The 16774-nt window shown below is 55.0% G+C and overlaps 1 protein-coding gene and 1 long non-coding RNA gene across 2 annotated transcripts; one reads left to right on the top strand and one right to left on the bottom strand.

The window, feature by feature from the left end:
- Positions 1 to 872: 872 nt before the first annotated feature.
- On the bottom strand, positions 873 to 3353 carry LOC131378473 (uncharacterized). The gene is made up of 3 exons (XR_009207520.1): positions 3230 to 3353; positions 1918 to 1993; positions 873 to 984 (listed from the first exon to the last, which is right to left on the bottom strand). It is a non-coding gene; the product is annotated as an uncharacterized LOC131378473 (long non-coding RNA).
- A 5232-nt stretch (positions 3354 to 8585) lies between these two features.
- SLC5A5 (solute carrier family 5 member 5) lies at positions 8586 to 16418 on the top strand. Its single transcript, XM_040054216.2, has 15 exons — positions 8586 to 8689; positions 8767 to 9234; positions 9786 to 9851; positions 10105 to 10156; positions 10248 to 10315; positions 10521 to 10675; positions 10898 to 11038; positions 11553 to 11682; positions 12467 to 12555; positions 12996 to 13108; positions 13794 to 13864; positions 14507 to 14593; positions 15006 to 15193; positions 15692 to 15795; positions 16156 to 16418. The coding sequence occupies exons 2-15, from the start codon at positions 8869 to 8871 to the stop codon at positions 16362 to 16364; spliced, it is 1839 nt and encodes a 612-aa protein (XP_039910150.1). The 5' UTR covers positions 8586 to 8689; positions 8767 to 8868; the 3' UTR covers positions 16365 to 16418.
- Positions 16419 to 16774: the final 356 nt, after the last annotated feature.

Here is a 16774-nt window from a genome sequence, read left to right as displayed (position 1 = left end):
GTCGGAGCCACCAGGAGGAGAGCTCGCCCTCCCACTGGGATCGGACCTGTGGGGCTGCTCAGATCCCCCCTGGAGCTGGTCAGATCACCCCTGTCCTGCCTGGAGCACTGACAGGGACAAAAGGGAGCTTAGTTTCCCATCCATCCGTTCCATCCTTCGGGAATTGTTTCCTCAAGGATGTGCACGGAATTTCCTCCTGTGCCCTCTACCCCCAGATGTTTATTAAAATTTATGGAATAACAACATAGCCCACTGAAATTTTGTTTCTTTCTTTGGTTTGGTGTTTGTTTGGTTTTTATTTTAATAAGAAACTTCGGCTTACAAAAAGCAAGGCATAAAAAGCGTAAAGATATTTTAAAAACCCTCCAAAAACATAAAAACATGATTTCTATTTCACACCTGAGACCCAGAGGGATGAGCTCGACCCTGAGACCCATCAGCTGCTCCTGTGAGGGAAAATCCAGATTGGGATGAAACTCCAGGCACAGAGCTTCCTGGGAAAAGTCTGCAGAAAGCTGCGACAGGTGAAGGAATGATGGCCAAGGTGGGAGGAGAAGCTTTTGGGTGTTGCACAGCATTGAGTGCCCTGGGCTGGGGCCGGCACAGCCCGGGGCTGGGGCCACCGTGGGTGGGCGTTACTCACCGCTTGTGAGTTACTCACAGATTGCATAGGGGCCACTGGGAGCTAGAGGTTGCACCCCGGCTGCTCTGAGGTGCTGCGGAGGAGCAGCAGCAGCTCCCGGTCCCAGGCAGTGCCACTGGGGTTCCTGGGCTTGGGAATTCACATTATTTGGGTCTTTTCCCTGGGGTTGGAGTTGGAGACATTGTGGGAGCAGCTGCCCTCAGGCTTAGGGACACCCTCCCTCAAAAACCCCATAAAAACCTTCCAAAAGGCTCTTTTCCAAAGGTGCTGTTGGAACGTGCTATAAAAAACCTGCAGCTCTGTGTAAAGTGGGGATAATTCCAATTCTGCAGACATGGTTTCTGTGGGAAAAGGGGATTAATTAGGATGTTCCAAGCACTTTGCAGTTCATCTCAGGTTTGATTTGGTCCCACTAATCCCCCCCAGCCCAGGGTCAGCCTGGGGCCAGGCCCTGCAGAGGATCCAGGCGTGATTTGGGGGAGTTGGAACAAACCTGGATGAATGAAAAGCTGCTGAGGAGCCAGGAAAAGTCAGGAATTCCATAATATCCCAAGCTGGAAGGGACCCACAAGGATCGGCCCTGGGTGAATCCCCCCTGGCTCCTCCTCGGACCCTCAAGGTCCTTCCTTTGTAGCCCTTAATTAATTAATTGGATTCTCTAGTCACTTGCTGCTGTCCTTCAGAAGGACACGCTAGGTCTGCACTGGCAGTGACATCAGGAATGAGCTTGGAGCAGAAACTTGATCTCACTTAAAACTGCTGAAAAATCCAGAAAATTCTGGTTTAAAGCTGCTGGGGAAAATCCAGAAAAAGCTGATACAGACCTGCTGAAAGAACTTCAGAAATATCTGATTTAGAACTGCTGAAAAAAAACTCCAGAAAAATGAAGTGGAATCCACCCAAACTCCAGCCTGGCTCCTCTGTCCAAAGGAATCACATCCCTCCTGTCTGCCAGGGGATTCCACAATGAGGGAAAACGCCTTCCCTTCCCTGCCAGGAATCTGGAATTTAGTCTGTGATTTACTTTTTTAAGTGATGGAGAACAGCCTTAACTATGCCCGCAGGAGTGGGAAAATCCTGCCCATCCTGCATGGAAAAGCAGATTTTTAAGCAAGTGTTTTCCTGGGAATTCATCCTCGTTCCCTCCCTGGATGGGAAGCTGGGGAGTCAGTTTGTGAGCAGCCCCCAAAATCAATAATAATCATTAATAGTACATGGAATTCATGTGGAATTCATTCTGACACCCCCCCAAAATCAATTAATAAATCACTCACTGTATATGCAATGAATGCGGATTTTTATGACTTCAACGGATGAATTTAGCAGATTCTAGGATGCTCCACAATCCAGCTGCAATAAATGGAATATTGGTTTGACAAGACACCAAAAATCCATGGAACTGTTGCCCAAGAATCTGCCAGGCTGAGAGAACCCATGCAAACACTGCCAGGATAATGGAAAGTGGGGGGTTGTTCCCCATTTCTAAGCCAGGAATTAACATCAGCTTAGGGACAGAAGGTGCTTCCCATCCCAAAAAAACCCACTGGAATTTTTTCTCCTTGCTCTGACACATTTCCAGGCCAGGCCTGGCATGAGAGGCTTGGATGGCATTAAAAAAAACAAAACAAAACAAAAACAAATAACCAAAAACAAACAAACAAAAAAAACCCCCACAAACAAAAAACCCCCACCACCTTAAAATTCCAATTTTACCTGTCCTGCACCCTGGGAACAGGTGTTGGAATTATTACAAATCCAAGGATTTCAAACATGGACTCGGCTTCTGGAATTGCGGGGGAATTCCATCTACACGGGCAGGGAATGTGACTGCTGCTGGCACTTGGAAACCCACACAAATCAGGGGAATTAATCCCCAATTTCCCAAAATGTCTCTCCCGTGGGAAATATTATTGGATGCCAAGCACCAAACGTAAGGAACTGGGCCAAAGTGGAGCTGTTCGGGCAGGTAAAGCTGATTGCTCTCTTCCTCCTGCCATTGATGGGCTTTGTTTCAGGTGGGGTTTCCCTTTGCCGTTAATAATTTTTCTTTTAGGTGGGGTCTCCCTCTGCCACTGATGGCTTTTGTTTTAGGTCAAGTCTCCTTCTGCCATTGATGATTTTTATTTCAGGTGGGGTCTCCCATTGATATTTTTTGTTTTAGGTGCAGTATTTCTGAGCCAGATTTTTCCTCTTACCACCTTTAAAATCCTCGGTTCCACCAAGAACATCCCCCCCTCCCACACCCAGTCTAACTACTTTAGACACCTGTTCTAAGATTTTGAGCTTATTCAACAGGTAAAGAGCCAATAAGGGCACTGAATTCTCTCCATATCCCATCTTCACCAAATCTTTCATCAGCTTACTGACTTCTCCTTCCAAGCTGCCTGCAAACTTGAGTAAAACCCAATGAAATTAAGGATTAATATGCACAATATATTCAGTTGTGGCAGAAAACCCCTGTTTGAGGGAGTTCCACAAATCTGATGGCTCAAAAGTCACACAGCTGCTTTTAGCAGCAATGGAGGGAAGTTAAAGGCACACTTTTGGCCACTATTTCCCCAAAAAATTCAGGGCCCAGTGCCTCACCTGAAGCGTTTAAGGTGCAGCCGAAGGACCTGAGGTAGTCTGTAGATCAGCAACTGCTTTTTAGCTTCACTCAGAACAAGAGGTTTCGGAGAAGATTTTCACCGTTTGCCTGCCAAAAACAAAAACAAAACAAAACAAAACAAAACAAAACAAAACAAAACAAAACAAAACAAAACAAAAAAAAACAACAAGGCAAAGATTATTAGGATCCCCAAAAAGAAAAACCAGCACAACAGGGTGAACTCTTTGTTTCTTCCCAGCACGGGGATGGCCACAGGAATAAACATTTCTGCATTCCTCCAGAACTTCTGTGGGATCCAAATTCTCCCTTCCCCTCATCACACAAACATCTGTCACCTCTGAGCTGTTCCTTCTGGAAAAAACACCACAAATATTGAGCCAAAGATATCCTGGGCTGCAGCAGTTCTAGCAGGTGAATCCCAGCCCACAAATATTCCGTATTTTATTCTCTCTGCTGCGCTGAAGAGCATTAAAAAAAACGCTCCCAGCAACAGCAAAGCTGGAAAAGAGGAAGAATTCCTCCCTACTCTTCCCAGGGATTCTTCTTCCCAGGAAAGGCTGGAGCAGAAGGGGACAGGTGGCTGTAAGACCTCCCAATTAGGACTGTAGCTGTTAATTACATTTGTGCCCCTCTCCTGCAACAGCTAGGACAGCAGTGCCCTGACTGCTCCTGGCACTTGGGGCCTTTTCCATGACTCTTTCCAGCTGGAAAATGCTTCCTGAGCCATTCAGGATTCCTTAAAAGTCATTTAGAATTCCTCAAAAGCCACTTAAGAATTCCTCGGCCTTTAGAATTCCTTAAAAGCCATTCGGAATTCCTTAAAAGTAGTTTAAAACCCCCGAGCCATCTAGAATTCCTTGAAGGCCATTCAGAACTTCTGAGCCTATCAGTATTCGTTGAAAGCCATTCAGAATTCCTTAGAAGTAATTCAGAATTCCTTAAAAGAAAAGCCACTTAAGAATTCCTGAGCCTTTTACAATCCCATAAAAGCCTTTTAGAATTCCTTGAAAGTCATTTAAAATCCCTGAGCCATGTAAGTGCCCAAACTGACATGGCAGGGCCAAAAAAATGACACGGCAGGCACAGGCAAAAATGGCACATCAGAGACAAACAGTGACCTGTGAGAGCCCAAAAATGGCATGTCAGTGCCCAAAAATGACATTTTAGAGCCCAAAAATGACATGACACAGCCAAGAACTGACACATCAGAGCCCAACCAGAGCCCAAAGGAGAAAAAGCCACCATCAGGACGTGTCCCCTGAGTGTCCACTCCTCTGAGTGCCCGCTCCCCCGAATGCTCTCTACCCCGAGTGCTCTCTCCCCCCCGAGTGCCCACTCCTCGGAGTGCCCACTCCCCCCGAGTGCCCACTCCCCGGAGTGCCCACTCCCCGGAGTGCACACTCCCCGGAGTGCCCACTCCCCGGAGTGCACACTCCCCGGAGTGCACACTCCCCGGAGTGGACACTCCCCGGAGTGGACACTCCCCGGAGTGCACACTCCCCCGAGTGGACACTCCCCCGAGTGGACACTCCCCCGAGTGGACACTCCCCCGAGTGGACACTCCCCGGAGTGCACACTCCCCCGAGTGGACACTCCCCCGAGTGGACACTCCCCCGAGTGGACACTCCCCCGAGTGGACACTCCCCGGAGTGGACACTCCCCGGAGTGCACACTCCCCGGAGTGCACACTCCCCGGAGTGCACACTCCCCGGAGTGCACACTCCCCGGAGTGGACACTCCCCGGAGTGCGCACTCCGGGGAGCGGGGAGTGCGCACTCCCCGGAGTGCGCACTCCCCGGAGTGGGCACTCCCCGGAGTGGACACTCCCCGGAGTGCGCACTGCCCGGAGTGCGCACTGCCCGGAGTGCGCACTCCCCGCCGTGCCCTGGCTCGCACCGCCGCGCCTCTGGAATAACGAAACGAAAACACGCCCTCCCCACGAACCCACGATCACTCACCCGCGGTGCTGCTGCTGCCTCACACAAAGCTCTGGACCTTCGGCCCACACTCCCTTTTCACAGCGAACGAGGTGGCGGGCTTTGACTCTCGGACCAATGGGGTGAATGAATTTCAAAACGACCAATCGGAGCAAGGATCCAAAACGGACCAATGGGGAAACGGGAAAACGACCAACCGCGGAATGCCCCGAGCTCACAGCCCGGACTCGGGGACAGGCACGGAACAAAGGTAAAAAAGAACGGGCCCAAAAATACCCGCCCAAAAATCCTCCAAAAGAAATGCCCCAAAAGATCCCCAAGCGCAACTACCACAACCCTGCCACTCGCCAAATTCAAACCAAAAAAGCCTTCATGCTAGGCTATATTTTAAATTTTAGTATTTATTATGTTTATATTTATCATTATCGTTTCTGTTTTATATCTATACCTATGTATATTATGGATATCATAATACACACAGCATGTCATAATAGAGATTGTATTTATTTATATTGCTGATATTATTTTTCATATTTTACATTGCTATTTTTATTAATTATACTTTCCTATTTTTGTATTGATTTTTAAAATTTTCTGTTTGTTTATATGGTAAACGATGTTTCAAACTATACAAATTCATTAACCTGACACATCAGAACTACAATCAATTAGAATTAAGTCAGCCTGCTTTTCTAAAGGGTAAAGATTTCATTCTCATTAAAATCATATTGGCAGATTTTCTCTTTCTTTGGTTTTTTTCGGGGGGGGTGTTTGTGTGGAGGGGTTTTTTTGTTAGAGTGCTTTTTTTTGTGGTTTGGTTTGGGGTGTTTCGGGGTTTTTTTGTTTGGGTTTTTTTGTTGTTGTTTTTTTGGTGGTTTTTTGGGGTTTGGGGTTTGTTTTTTTGTTGTTTTTTGTTTGTGGTTTTTTTGTTTTTTGGTTTTTTTTGGTTTTTTGCTTGCTTTGTTTTGGATTTCTTTCTTACGAAACAATGAGGTTTGGAGAGTTACAGAATAAAAAATACACTTTCTTTTATTGGTGCCTCTGAAATACACCCAGACATCAAGTGATTGCTGCTAACACTGTACGTGGGTAGAATGAGACCTGTTAGGGGATAAAAAGGAAAAAAACGGCACCGTGGCACTTACAGCTTTCTCCCTTCGGGTTCTTCAATGGAGCAGAAAGTACAGAGGCTTTGCTCTCTCTCGATTATATCCAGGCCTTCGGTGGGTGGCCACGGCTGTCATTTTCCAACTTCTTTGTTGCCAACAGCCAAACTGCCACATACTTGGGGTAAAAAAAGGTAAGGAAAAAGATAAAGAAAAAACGAAAACATGAATAATAAAAAAAAAGAAATAAAATAAAACAATTTAAAATGAAAGTTATTAAACAGTAAAAAAATAATATATTCATATAGATATATAAAATAAAAATTAAAAAAATAAAAAGGAAAATTAAAATTAAATAGTATTTTACAATTAAAAGGAATTAAAAAGAAAAAATAATAAAAACAAAAGTAAATATATAAATAAATAAAATTAAATTATAAAGATTGAAGAAATAAAAGAGAAAACCTTTTTAAAATACAAACAAAGAAATCACATTAATAAATAAAACTCAATAAAATAAAAGAGAATTAAAAAATTGCTAATGTCAAAACATAAAATAAATAATAATATAAAAATACATGCACCTCTCCCCTCCTGCCACTGCCTAACACAGCTGGTGTAGTACCCTGTACTACTCAGGGTCACTGAGCTCCTGCCCCGCCTCAGTCAGTAGCCTGGGGAACACCGAATTGGAGGGAAACACCCAAAAAAACCACCTCAGAACACTCAAATGTTCAGCAAATCCCCCGAACCTCCCCCGGAAACCTCCCCCCGCCTGAAACCCCAAATTTCCATTCTTAGTCCCCCCAATCCCCGCTTTGGAATTGCCCAAACCCCTCTCACGTGCCCAAAAATTTCCACTCTAGCCCCACATTCCCCTCTTAAAGCTCCGAAATTCCCCCCCAAACTCCCCCTCGATTCCCCAAAATCCCCTCGGGAACCCCCAAGTGCTCTCCCGGACCCTCCCAATTCCCTCCTGAACCCCCACATTTCCACCCCCAAAGCCTCCGGACACGTGGATGGCGATGGGCGCTGCTGACCCAGGCGATCACACATGGAAAATCTCCTCGCTGCAACGGCGCTGGAGCCGCTCTGCGTCCAGCAGGTACTTGAGCTTCAAGTGTGGCCCATCTGCGGGACAGCAGCCCCCGAGGCGCCGCACGGATTTGCCGAAGAGGCGGCACAGGCGCTTGCGGGTCACAAAGTCGTGCTGCTGGATCTGCACCCGAAGCGGCCCCGGCAGGCACGACTTGTAGCTGCATGGAGACGGAGATGCGCGTGCCCGGGGGTGGCGGTGTGTCTCTGGGGATGTCAGGCTGTCCCCGGGGGTCCCAAGCCATCGGCAGCAGTGTCAGGCTGTCCCTGGGGTTGTTGGGGTGTTCCCAGGGATGTCAGGGTATCCCCGGGGGTGTCAGGGTGTCCCCAGGGGTGTGATGGCCTGGAGCAAACGGTGACCTCGAGGTGATGACCTGGAGGTGACAGTGCCCTTGTGGTGACGCTGTAGGGGACAGTGACCTTGCAGTGACACCTGGAAGGGGACACTTCCTCCATGGCCACACCTTGGAATGGCCGCTGCCCCCGTGGTGACACCCTGGAGAGGACAGTGACACATCAGAGGCCACATCTCCAACACAGCAGCTCTGTGCCCACCTCAGAACTGTCCCTCTGCTCCAACCTCCCCCACGGGGTTTTGGGGCAAGAGCGCGGAAATCCCCAAACCCTGGCCAGGGCCTGGGCAGGACAAAGTGGCCTCGGTGCCAGGGAATGAGGAAGCGGGGCCAGCCCCACGCCCCGTGCCACGTATCCCACCGGGAGCCACCGGTCTTGCCCCGCTACCGCCGCTCCCACGGCTCGGCGGCCGTGCGGCAGCGAAGGGGTTATGGTCGCGGCCGCCCGCAGCTCCATCCTCCCCACCGAGCCTCCCTCCCTGACACCCTGAGCCCTGAAAGTTCCTCCCAACTGCCCGGAGCAGCTCGGGGCACAGCTGGGCCCCTCAACACCTCCCAAGGACGCGGCGGGGACCGCTCGCAGGGAACCCCCGGGCCCGGCACAGCCGGTCCGTCCCGCTCTGCCAGCTAACAACAGCTTAGCTCATTCTGGGTAAAGGTTTCTTTCCCTCGGGTTTGTTGTTTTTTCCCCTCGGCTGGAGATAAATTTGGCTCCGCCAGAGGCTCTGCCCCTCCTTGTTCGTGCTGCTTTGGGGAGGGGTTGCTCCCTCCCTTCTCCCTCCTGGCCAGGTCTCTTCGGGTGCCGACGCCTCTCTGGAGCTGGTGGCCGGAGCAGTGGGAGCGCGGAGGGATCGGGGCAATCCCTCCTACCAAATTCTGGCAGTTCCCGGTCTGACCCTTCGCTTTGCCCATCACCCCTTGCCCGGGAAGGGCACCGAGGGCACGGGGTGAGGCACAAAACCCCCGCTCCCCACTCCTGCCTTCCCTCGCTGCTCCCATTCCAAGGAATTTTCTCTTCCTCCAGTCTCTCCACCGAGCCCCAGCCTAACCCCTCGCCAAGTCCCCACGTCCCACCCTGCAGCAGGTTCCCGTTTTTGGGAGGGATCTTCCCCACCCTGAAGCCACCATGCCAGCTCCTCAGGGACCCCCGGCCGTGCAGGACCTCACCTTCAGCCTATGGGATTACGGAGTCTTCGCGCTGATGCTGCTGATCTCCACGGGCATCGGGCTCTTCCACGGGCTGGCCAAAGGCGGCCAGAAGACCTCTGAGGATTTTTTCACGGGTGGCCGGCGGATGTCGGCACTGCCCGTGGGGCTGTCGCTGTCGGCCAGCTTCATGTCGGCCATCCAGGTGCTGGGGGTGCCAGCCGAGGCGTTCCGATATGGAGCCAAATTCCTCTGGATGTGCCTGGCGCAGCTCATCAACAGCGCACTCACCGCACAGCTTTTCCTGCCCGTCTTCTACCGCCTGGGGCTCACCAGCACCTACGAGGTGGGCACGGAGGGGACACGGTTGGGACGTGGATGGTGGGGGGGTCTGGTCAGGCCAGTGGAGACCTCCGCTAACGGGTCCGGGGTCAGTATGGTGAGGTGAGAGCCCCCCGAGCCCTGTGGGGTGCGGACCCCGCTCCCCCTGTTCTGAATGTTCTGAGGGTCAGTTAGTGTTCCCCCAACCCCGCCGGGTGTGGACATTGCTCCCTCTGTCCCGGGTGTTGAGGGGGTCAATGATTCCTCATCACCCTGCTCCCCCTGCCCTGGGTGTTGTGGGGGGTCACTGAGTCCCCCTCCAGCCCCATGGGACACCACTAGCCCTGTCCTGGGGTGCTGGGGGGGTCACTGAGTCCCCCCAACCCCGCAAGGTGTGGACCCCTCTCACCCCTGTCCCGGGTGTTGAGGGGGTCACTCCAAGCTCTTCCCATCCCTGTCCTGTGTATTGGGAACACTCCCACCCCTTCTCACCCCCTGCCTTGGGGTTGTGGCGGTTACTCCCATCCCCTCCCACCCACCAGGGTCACCCCGACATGCTCTTTGCCCTTGTCGCAGTACCTGGAGCGGCGCTTCAGCAGGAGTGTGCGGCTGTGCGGGACCGTGCAGTACGTGGTGGCCACGGTGCGTATGCAACGAGCTTGGCAACAGCGCGGGGACAACGGCGGGGAGTCGGAGTGGCCGCGCTGCCCTCAGAGTCCACGGGAAGCGCCCTCAATGTTTTGCCTGGCTCGGAGCGAGCGGAGCGCGGCGGGAACGCTGTTTGCGGGGCAAACTGCGATGTTTTCCCGGCTCCGTCCCCGCGGTGTCACTGCCCAGAGCTTGTGGTGTCACCTGCGATGGGACAGGGCGGTGACCCCCACTCCTATTTCTGCAGATGCTCTACACCGGGATCGTTATCTACGCGCCCTCCCTGATCCTAAACCAAGGTGTGGCGGTGCGGGGGGGCCGCTCCCCTGCCCTGTCCCACCCCCCCAGGTGACAATCCCCCCCACCTCAGCACCTTCCCTTCTCCTCCAGTCACCGGGCTGGATATTTGGGCATCCCTGCTGTCCACGGGGGTCATCTGCACCTTCTACACCACCATCGTGAGTGTGGGAGGACCCCTCCCCTCCTGTCCCGAGGGTCTGAGGTGTCACTGTGTCCCCCTACAGCCCTGCAAGACTATCAGGGTGTCCTGTGGGAGGTCTGGGGGGTCCCCGGTGCTCAGCCCCACTCACTGTGGCACAGGGCAGCATGGGGCTGGGGGTCTCCGGGGGTCCCTGGTGCTCAGCCCCGCTTGCTGTGGCGCAGGGTGGGATGAAGGCTGTCATCTGGACCGACGTGTTCCAGGTGTTTGTGATGCTCTCGGGTTTTGTCGCCATCACCATCCGCGGGGTACTGCTGGTGGGGGGTCCCGCCGAGGTGCTGAGCATCGCCGCCAATGGCTCCAGGCTCAACTTTGCAGAGTGAGGACCACCCCCCAGCCCTGCAGGACCCCTCCCACCAGTCCCGGGCTCCTGGGGGGTCACTGTGTCCCCTCCAAGCTCCGCGGGGTGTGGGCGCTTCTAAGCCCCTGGCCTGGGTGTTCAGGGATCACTCCCATCCCCTCTCCCCCTGTTGTGGGTTCACTCCCATCCCATCTGCCCCTGTGCTGGGTTTTGGGGTCACTCCTATCCTGTGCCCCCCAGTTTCAGCCTGGACCCGCGAAGTCGTTACACGGTGTGGACGTTCGTGATGGGTGGCACGCTGCTGTGGCTCTCCATGTATGGCGTCAACCAGGCCCAGGTGCAGCGCTACGTGGCCTGCAGGAGCGAGCGGGAAGCCAAGATGTGAGTGCTGGATCCCGGGGATTGGCTAGATCCCAGGAATTGGCTAAATCCCACTCTGGATCCTGGGGATTGTCCAGGGCTGCTTGGGATCCCAAGAATCTGCTGGATCCTGGGAACTGGCTGGATCCTGCTCAGGATCCCAGGGATCGGCTGGATCCTGGGGTGGATCCTGGGGTGTCCAGATCCCACTCTGGATCCCAGGAATTGTCTGGATCCTGCTGTGGATCCAGGGCATCAGCTGGATCCCGGGAATTGGCCGAATCCCGCTCTGGGGGCTTACAGGGTGGAGGGGATGCTCTGGGTGCAGCTTTGTCCCCTGCCTGTGCAGCCATAGTGCTCTGCAAGGACCTGGCACAGCCTCTTTTTGGACCCCAAACTGACCTGACAGCACTAAACATACCCTGCAAGGACCTTGAACCCCTTTGTGGAACCCTGTATAACACCTCAGCCCCTGCCAGGACCTGGCCTGGTGTCCGTGCCCCTGCCAGGACCCCTGACGGCACGGCTCCTGCAGGGCTCTACTGGTCAATCAGGCGGGGCTGTTCTGCATTGTGGCCAGTGCCGTGGCCTGCGGGCTCATCATGTTCGCGCTCTATGGCCACTGTGACCCGCTGCTGGCCGGAGCCATTGCCGCACCTGACCAGGTGAGACCCCACAGTGGGGGTTTGGGGTCCCACAGGGTCAGAGGGGGTTTAAGGGTCCTTTTTCTTTCCCTTTTCCCTTTTTTCTGTTTCCTTTCCATCCCTTCCAGGACTCCCTGAAGGCACATAAGGGGTTTTGGGGTCCCATGGGATCTTGATCCCTCCAGGATCCCACAAGGCAGTGGGGTCAGAGAGGGTTTTGGGGTTCTGTTCCCTTCCAGGACCTCCCAGGCAGCAGGGTCACATTGGGGATTGGGGTCTCTTGGGGTCAAGAGGGGGTTTTGGGGTCCCTTGGGGTCCTGCCCCCTTCCAGGACTCTCCGGAGTCACAGTGGGGGTTTTGGGATTCCTCAGGGTCTGGATACCTCCAGGACCCCCCAAGACAGTGGAGTTAGAGGGGGTTTTATGGTCCTCTAGGGTTTTATCCCCTTCTAGCATCTTGGGGGGGGATTTAGGGAATTTGGGGTTTAGGGTGGGAGTTGGGGGGGGTGGTCCCAGGGTGTTTTGGGCTCCCCTGGTATCCTGTCCCCTCCAGGACCCCTGAAGCCATGCGATGGGAGTTCGGGGGGGTTCTCAGGGGGTTTTGGGGTTCCTTGGTGTCCTATCCCCTTCCAAGACCCCTGAGGCAGTGTGATGGGAGTTTGGGGGGTTTCCAGGAGGTTTTGGGGTCCCTGGGTTCTTACCCCCCCCTCCAGGACCCTCGAGGCAATGTGATAGGGTTTTGGGTGGTCCCAGGTGTTTTTGGGGTGTCCCTGGTGGTCCTGCCACCTCACCTGGTGTCCCCGCAGTACATGCCTTACCTAGTGCTGGACATCTTCAAGAGCAGCCCGGGGGTTCCTGGGCTGTTCCTGGCTTGTGCCTACAGCGGCACCCTCAGGTGAGGGGGGCACCCTCGGGGGGGGGGGCCCACACCCACCCCAGGGACCCCTGGTAGGGGGTGACACCCTTGTGACATCACATTGTTGTTCCTATCCCAGTTGGCTATGACATCACACTCCTGTCCTGTCCCTGCTGGCTGTGATGTCACACACCTCGTCCCTGTGTGTTGTGATGTCATACCAATGTCCCCATTCCCTGTGATGTCACACCACTTTCTCTGTCCCTTATGATGTCACACCCCGTCCCCATTCCCCATGATAATCACACCGCTGTCCCCAGACCCTGTCCCCATTCCCCATGCTGTCACACAGCTATCCCCATACCATGGTCCCCCATTCCCTGTGATGTCACACCCCTGTTCCCAGTGCCGTCACTCTGCTGTCCCCATGCCCCGCTGTCCCCCTGGGGCTGAGGGTAGTGTTGTCCCCTGGTCCCCAGCACGGCTTCCACCTCCATCAACGCCATGGCTGCTGTCACCGTTGAGGACTTGGTGAGGCCACAGCTGCCGGCGCTGTCCCCGAAGCGGCTGACGCTGATCTCCAAGGGGCTCTGTGAGTGCCACCGGCCTGTGGCCACCCCATAGGGACATGTTATCTCCAAGGGGATGTGTCACCTCCATGGGGACGTGTCACCCCCACAGGGATGTGTCACCCCAACCTTGGATGTGTCACCTCATCCTCGGATGTGTCACCCCCACAGAGATCTGTCACCCCCACAGGGATGTGTTACCTATATGGGGATGTGTCGCTGTAGGACATGAAAGAAAGTCAAAAGACTCCAAGTATTTCAGAAGGCTTTATTGTCTAATTCTTACTACCTTTTATAAGGTGTTCTGATAGACTTAACATGATCGGTGACTAGGAACAACACCTCTCTAATCCCACTGGTGAAACTAGAGAAACAGCAGAACACCACCTGGAGAAAGATTGTTTTGAAAAAGGATAGTTGTTTTGAGAAGAGGCTTTCTTGAGAACTTTTCCCTCGGGAAACAGTTAGCAGTGCTAGCAGGCTAAAATCTCTTGAGACTCTGAAATATCAGGCCCACAGGGATGTGTCACCCCCAGAGAGATGTGTCACCCCAACCTGGGATGTGCCAGGCTCTCCCATCCCATCCCATCCCATCCCATCCCATCCCATCCCATCCCATCCCATCCCATCCCATCCCATCCCATCCCATCCCATCCCATCCCATCCCATCCCTGCCTTGCCTATCCCATAAATCCCATATTCCCACAGCTCTCACCTACGGCACCTCATGCATCACTGTGGCTGCTCTGTCCTCACTGCTGGGAGGGGGTGTCCTGCAGGTGAGAGATCCCTGAGACCCCCAATCCTCTCCCTCAGCTTCTACTGCCTCCAAAAAACCCCAAAACCACCCCAAACACCGCCCCCCCCCCCCCCCCCCCCGCCCAGTGATGTCAGTGCCCATCCAAGCAGGGACACTGCGGGGACACAGTGGGGACATGGCCACGCTCTGGTGGCACCCAGAGAGGCCTCAAGGATTGAGGAGTTTGGGGCAGAGCCAGGCACCCCCTGGAGCCCTCCCAGACCCCAAAACCTCCCCGAGACATCAAACCCCCCTGATACACCAAATCCCCCCTTAAACCCCGCCCCCCCCCCCCCCCACCCCGTGCTGTCAGAGCCCATCCAAGCAAGGACACAGTGGGGACAGAGTGGGGACACAGCCACGCTCTGGTGACACCTGGAGAGCCGTCAAGAATGGAGGAGTTTGGGGCACTGCCAGGCACCCCCTGGAGCTCTTACAGACCCCAAATCACCTCCTAAAAAGCCCCCAAATCCCCCATGGCTATCAGTGCCCATGTGAGCGGGGAAATAGCCACACTCTGGTGACACCTGGAGAGCGCTCAAGGAGGGGGTTTGGTGCAGTGCCAGGCACCCCCTGGAGCTCTCCCAGACCCCAAATCTGCCGAGACCCCAAATCTCCACAGGGCTCCTTCACAGTGATGGGGGTGATCAGCGGGCCCCTGCTGGGCGCCTTCGTGCTGGGAATGTTCGTGCCCCGCTGCGGGACCGCCGTGAGTGCAGGCTTGGCGTTGGGTTTGGGGGTTTGGAGTTCCAGTTTGGGGGTTGGGGGATTTTGGGGTTTTGGGGAATTGGTGTTTTGGGGGTGGCAGTTGGGGTTTGGGGGATTTGGGGCATTTTTGAATGGGAAGGATTTTGGGGTTGGGGTCTTGGTGGAAGAACATTTTGGGAATGGGAGGATTTTGGGTGGGGGTGTTCTGCCATTCATCGGGGCCACGGGGATATTTGGGATTTTTGGGGGGGGGGGGGGGCTGCAGCCCCCCCAGGGCCTGCTTACCCCCCAGCCCATGTCCCTGTTCCTGTCCCCATCCCCTTCCCTGTCCCCATCCCTATTCCTGTCCATGTTCTCTGTCCCTATCACTGTCCAATCCCTTGTCCCCTGTCCCCGTCTCTGTCCTGTCACAGGGGGTGCTGGGTGGCCTGGCCGTGGGGCTGGCACTGTCCCTGTGGGTGGCCATAGGTGCCACCCTGTACCCACCCAGCGCAGCCACCATGGGGGTGCTGCCCTCCTCGAGCACACTGTGCCCACCCCGCAATGTCACCAACGCCACCAGCGGCACCGCCCTGCCCACGCTGCCACCGGAGCCGCTGCGGTGAGAAGGGCTGGGGACAGCACGGGGGTTGCCCTGTCCCCTGGGGTGGCACAGCCCTGTCACTGTCCCTTGGGGTGGTACAAACCTGTCCCTATCCCCCGGAGTGGCACAGCCCTGTCCCTGACCCCTGGTGTGGAACAGTCCTGTCACTGTCCCCTGGGGTCGCACATCCCTGTCCCCTGAGGTGGCACACCTCTGTCCTTGTTCTCTGTGATGTCACATCGTTGTCCCTGCTGGCTGCAACGTCACACCACTGTCCCTGTCCCCTGTGATGTCACACCCGTGTCCTTGTTCACTGTGACATTATACCACTTTCCCTGCTGGCTGTGACATCACACTGCTGTTCCTGTCCCTTATGATGTCACACTGCTTCCTTTGTCCCTTATGATGTCACACGCCAGTCCCCATTCCCTGTGATGTCACACCCCTGTCCCTGCTGACTGTGACACCATATCAATGTCCCTGTTGCCTGTAATGTCACACGCTGTGCCCTCCCAGCCCATCCATCCTGGGTGAGTTCTACTCTGTGTCCTACCTGTACTACGGCGCCTTGGGGACACTGGGCACCATGGGGACAGGGGCCCTGCTCAGCCTGCTGCCAGGTGAGGCCCTGTCACCTGTCACCCTGCCACTTCCCTCCTGTCACCTGTCACCCTGTCCCTGTCATCCTGCCACCCCCTCCCTGTCACTCCTCCTTGTCACCCTTCTCTGTGACCCCATTCCTGTCACCCCCTCTGCCACCCTTCCTTGTCACCCCTTCCTGTCACCCCCTCCCTATCACCCTGTCACCCTGTACTTGTCACCCTGTCCCTGTCACCCCCTCACTGTCACCCTGTCACCCTGTGCCTGTCACACATCCCTGTCATCCTGTCCCTGCCACTCCTCCTGGTCACCGTGCCCTGTCACCCTGTGCCTGTCACCCTGCCCGTGTCACTCCCTATCACCATGTCCCCTCCCAGCAGGGCCAGCCCAGGAGAGCCACCGTCCCCAGGGTGTGCTGTGGTGGGACATCATCAGGGCCACGACCTTGGATATCCCCAAGGGTGACAACAGCCCCGGGGATGAGGACAAGGCCCGAGTGACCCAGGTGCTGCTGGAGAAGCCAGACGGGGAGGGCACAGCCCCATGTGACCCCCCCAGGGGTGGCACTGTCACCGAGACCGACGTCTAGGGGACAGTGTGGGGACACAAAGAATAGCGTGAGGACACAAGGACAGCGTGGAGACACGGGGACAGCGGGGTGGGGACATGGTGCTGGCCCCAATAAAGGAGCTGCTGGTCCTGGATGGAGCCTGTCCTTGGGGGTAACAGGGAGGGGACAAGGCTGCTGTCCCTCAGGTGATGTGGCTGGAATGGTGGGGGGGGGGTCATTGGCAGGTGTGGGGAAAATTTGGAAAACAAGACCTGCTCTGGTGAGACACGCCCACACTGGTGACAATAGCCATGCCCGGCCAAGCTCCACTCACCCAGGTGACCACACGAACTCCCGCGGGCGACAAAAGGCCCCGCCCCTTTAAGCCTCGGCCACCCATCTGACAGCGGTCCCGCCCTTTCAAGCCCTGCTGTATGGCGCATTGGCCG

This window comes from Hirundo rustica, unplaced genomic scaffold, assembly GCF_015227805.2.
Source record: "Hirundo rustica isolate bHirRus1 unplaced genomic scaffold, bHirRus1.pri.v3 scaffold_61_arrow_ctg1_1, whole genome shotgun sequence".
Taxonomy (NCBI): Eukaryota; Metazoa; Chordata; class Aves; order Passeriformes; family Hirundinidae; genus Hirundo; species Hirundo rustica.
This window is presented reverse-complemented; position numbering and strand designations above follow the sequence as displayed.